This window comes from Myotis brandtii, unplaced genomic scaffold, assembly GCF_000412655.1.
Source record: "Myotis brandtii unplaced genomic scaffold, ASM41265v1 scaffold69, whole genome shotgun sequence".
In the NCBI taxonomy this organism is placed as follows: Eukaryota; Metazoa; Chordata; class Mammalia; order Chiroptera; family Vespertilionidae; genus Myotis; species Myotis brandtii.
The window spans coordinates 1,512,252-1,516,011 of NW_005370700.1; the positions used below are offsets into that span (position 1 = coordinate 1,512,252).

Consider the following 3,760-nt stretch of genomic DNA (forward strand, 5'->3'; position numbering starts at 1 on the left):
GTGAGCTCATCCAGTGTTGATAAGCTGTGAATATTTGGTATACATTCGTACATATTTGTTTGTGCATATTTGATTTGCCAATAGAACAGAAATATAAGCAGAGTGGCTTGTCTCATTGGTAGTTATGTATAAAACCTACTCACAAAATGAAAAATATGGAACCTGTGGACACAGACAATGGGGTAGTGAGGGCCTGGGGGGAGGTGGGAGCTGACTGGAAGAGGTCAATGGGGGGAAAAGGGGACTTATGTAATACTTTCAACAATAAGATAAAAAAGAAGAAAAGAAAAATATGGGCGAAATTCACCACTGTATTGTGGATGTTCTCAAACCAGCTTTTGCTCATCTCAGGGATGGGGGAATAGTGTTCATGAAAGGCTTAATAGCTTGAATCATAGCTGTTCATCTGTTTAGTGACTGAGCTAGAATGCACAGCCTCACACTTCTTCCCTCTTGCTTTGCCTTATGAATCAGCCCCAGGACCAAGAACCTGAGGCCAGGACAGGATCACCAAGGCATCTTCTACCTGCTCAGCAATTAAACAAATTAGCGATAGACTCTCCCTTCTATTTAACTTTTATTAAAAGAAGTGCTAAGGTACCGAGATGCAGTACATCATATTTATTACCAAAATTATTAACAAATATACAAAACTTATACATGTAATTTTCTTACATCCATTTATTCTCTATAATACTGATTTTTGTTCAAGTAGGTTATCTACAGTATGTAAACATCCCTTGGATTGACCTCACACAGATTAGGAAAGCCCTCTAACCCATGCTTTTATCAGATACTTCTTTTTATTTGGCTTTCATTTGTAGCATCTAATCTTCACATTTGGCACATGGAAGAGACATCTACAGTGCAAAAGAGGCAGGTTTTCTGGTTTCATTCTGAACAATTTTACAGGTGCACAGTGAAAGTGCTGAGAGAACAAGAGCACTCCAACTTGATGGAGTTCGATCGGTTGTAATGCCAACAACTCCTGTTTCAGCCATTAAACTGACATGCAAAGTCAATGCCTCTTCCTTCTCACGCCCCCCCACCCCCCATGCAAGGCCGATCTGCCTTCCCCTTGTCTCAAAAGGGTTAAAAGAAATTCCATCCATCTCAGGACAAGTAGGTTAATTCCACCGGGTAACATTATTTTTTTTCAGTGTTCTTTTGTGTGGGTTGTTTTGTGCGGTTTGATGAGCCAGCAAAACTCTTAATTGGAAAATACAATAAAATAAAAAAGAACGTGAGAGTAGAGCTTTCTGTCTGCTTTCAACTGCCACCCTAAGATCAGAGCTTCTTTGTGGGGAAAAGTGACAAAGGCCTTCGTGAAAGGCAAAGAAAAGCCAAGCTTGCCGCACTTAACCTTGGACTCCAAGCCTTTGAAGACAGTGTCCCAAAAGTTAAAAAAGAAAAAAAAGATAATTGGAGATTCTGCCCCCTTCTTCTTGTGTTTCCTTGTGTTTCTTTAATCTAACCAAGTAGTAAAGCTGATCCAGAAAGGATTCCGTTCCCCTGCTCACCCCCTTCTCATCCTCCAGCACAGTATTGCTAGCGTGGGTTGGTTGCACCTAGTCCGCGAAGCCTGCGCCTCGAACGCCAGGGTTTTGTCGGGCGCGGGCTTCCGTCACCACAGGGAGGCTGGCCCCTCCGACGCTCCGTAGAGCTCGGCCAACTTCCGGAAGCGGGGCCCCCAGTCTGTGAGAAAGTCGAAGTTCTGCTCCGAGTCTGATGTGGCTGACTGCAGGGAGCTCAGCGACCCCGCCACCGAGCCGTCCCCCTCGAACATGTAGGTCTGGAGGGAGTCAAAGGGAGGGGCCCACAGGTCCATGTCGGCCTCGTAGAGCTTGGCCAGCACGTAGCTGTGGACAGTGCTGCTCACGGAGCACGTCTGAGGCACGTGGCGGGAGAGGCTCTCAATCTCGGGCAGCATGTCCTGCCGCGACTTGGGGGCGCCGCCCACCTGCGCCTCCCGCGGGTTCCACAGGGCCGCGATGTCAAAAGCCTCCGTGTCCTCCTCGCCGCCGCCCTCGTCGTCGTAGCGGACGATGTTCTCGTGGATGTTCTCGTCGTCGTCGATGATGTAGGGCTGTTTCCGGTGCCTCCTCATGGACAGGATCAGCAGCACCAGCACTGCCGGGGAAAGAGACAGGAAGTTAACCGGAGACGGTCTGGATTCACCGCGGGGAGGTCCAGCTTCTCAGCGGGGAGCCCGGAGACAGCATTGGTATGTTTTAAACCACGGGGTCCACCTCGTTCTCACCCGTTCTGCGTGTTGGATTGAGAGTGTACTGTAGGCAAATGAAACCCTGTTTTCCCCAAGGGCTTCAACTAGAAGCTGCATGTAAAGCCTCTTTGCATCAGCTTGCCGCCTTGACGTTGTGTGCGGGTGCGCATCCCCAGCTGTTGCGTATAAAATCCCGTCAACAAAGCTCAGAGCACCGTGGTCTGCCATGGAGTGTACGCTAAGGATCAGATCAGGTCTTCCACTCTGTAAGGATGGCTGTAAATTGTCTTATTATAATGTGGAAACCTTATTATGTAAGTGGCACCCTGCTTTCTTACATTAGCAGCTCAGTGGGATCCTATTATGTAAATATCACATGTGAATGCATTTGCATATAGGCTTATATGCTAAGTGTCAGCCCAAACCTTCACCTTTTTATACTTCCTCCAGAAAAGAGAGCACCTGACCACCGTTTTCCAATAAACTCAGTTCCTCAGAAAAGCCTTTCGCCAGTTGGAGAGTTGGTTTTGCCTTTCTGGAGCCAATGATATTGGTGGAAGGGAGGGAATGAACATGGCATTTTATATAATTCATCGTGTTATCAAAGAAGCACCACACTGTTACATGTGTGGTTGAAGGTTTGGATAAAATTTTATCCCAACAAATATATATATTTTTCCAGGATCTGTTCACTGAGGTTTAAAGGAGAGAGAGATAATCCCATTGAACTGTTTAACTCTGAAAATGTTTTCCAGGAAGTGTGTTGTTTTAGCTGTAGAACTACTATTGATTATTTTTCTGGTGTGCGTTGTTACAGCTAGTGAACAGGGACAGCTTGACAACACTGCAAACCCCTGTTTATCCAAGGGGGAAAAAAGAGTATATGCCCAGTGGGATAATGGATGGACTTAAAAAACTAATAATGCTTTTTAAAATTTGTAGAATGTGCTTTTTACAAATTGCAATTAATGATGTTAATACTTAATGTTTTCCCAAAGAGCTTGTGTGACAAAAGTACACACAGGAAACAATTAGATACTCTTGTATATGTGCAAAAATATAGCTCATGACTATAAGTGTGGGATTTCAGAGCGATGGACTAACACAGTGGTTCTCAACCTTCTGGCCCTTTAAATACAGTTCCTCAAGTTGTGACCCAACCATAAAATTATTTTCGTTGCTACTTCATAACTGTAATGTTGCTACTGTTATGAATCGTAATGTAAATATCTGATATGCAGGATGGTCTTAGGCGACCCCTGTGAAAGGGTCGTTCGACCGCCAAAGGGGTCGGGCCCCACAGTTTGAGAACCCCTGGACTAACAGGACTCCAAGGAAGTGGAGGCTTGAACTGGGTATTGGAGGCTGGGGTGTGACTTGGATGGATGCAGATGGAAGAAATGGGATTCCAAGTGAACATGCTGTTTGTGGGATTCAGTAAATAGTTGCTAAACTTAAATATTTGTTAAGCACTGTGCCAATTCATGGGGAAGCAACGTAGAATGTGATTACTGCTCTTATAAACGTGACTCTAAG

General features: G+C 45.2%; 1 protein-coding gene across 4 annotated transcripts in view; it reads right to left on the bottom strand.

Annotated features, from left to right (window-relative positions):
* Positions 1–562: 562 nt before the first annotated feature.
* CDH20 (cadherin 20, type 2) overlaps positions 563–3,760 on the bottom strand; it is a 201,178-nt gene continuing 197,980 nt past the window's right edge. For all 4 annotated transcript variants that reach the window (XM_014529652.1, XM_005881798.2, XM_014529654.1 and 1 more), the window contains one exon: positions 563–2,130. In XM_014529652.1, the coding sequence (XP_014385138.1) occupies positions 1,625–2,130 (506 nt within the window). In that variant the 3' untranslated portion in view covers positions 563–1,624. The remainder of the gene's footprint in view (positions 2,131–3,760) is intronic.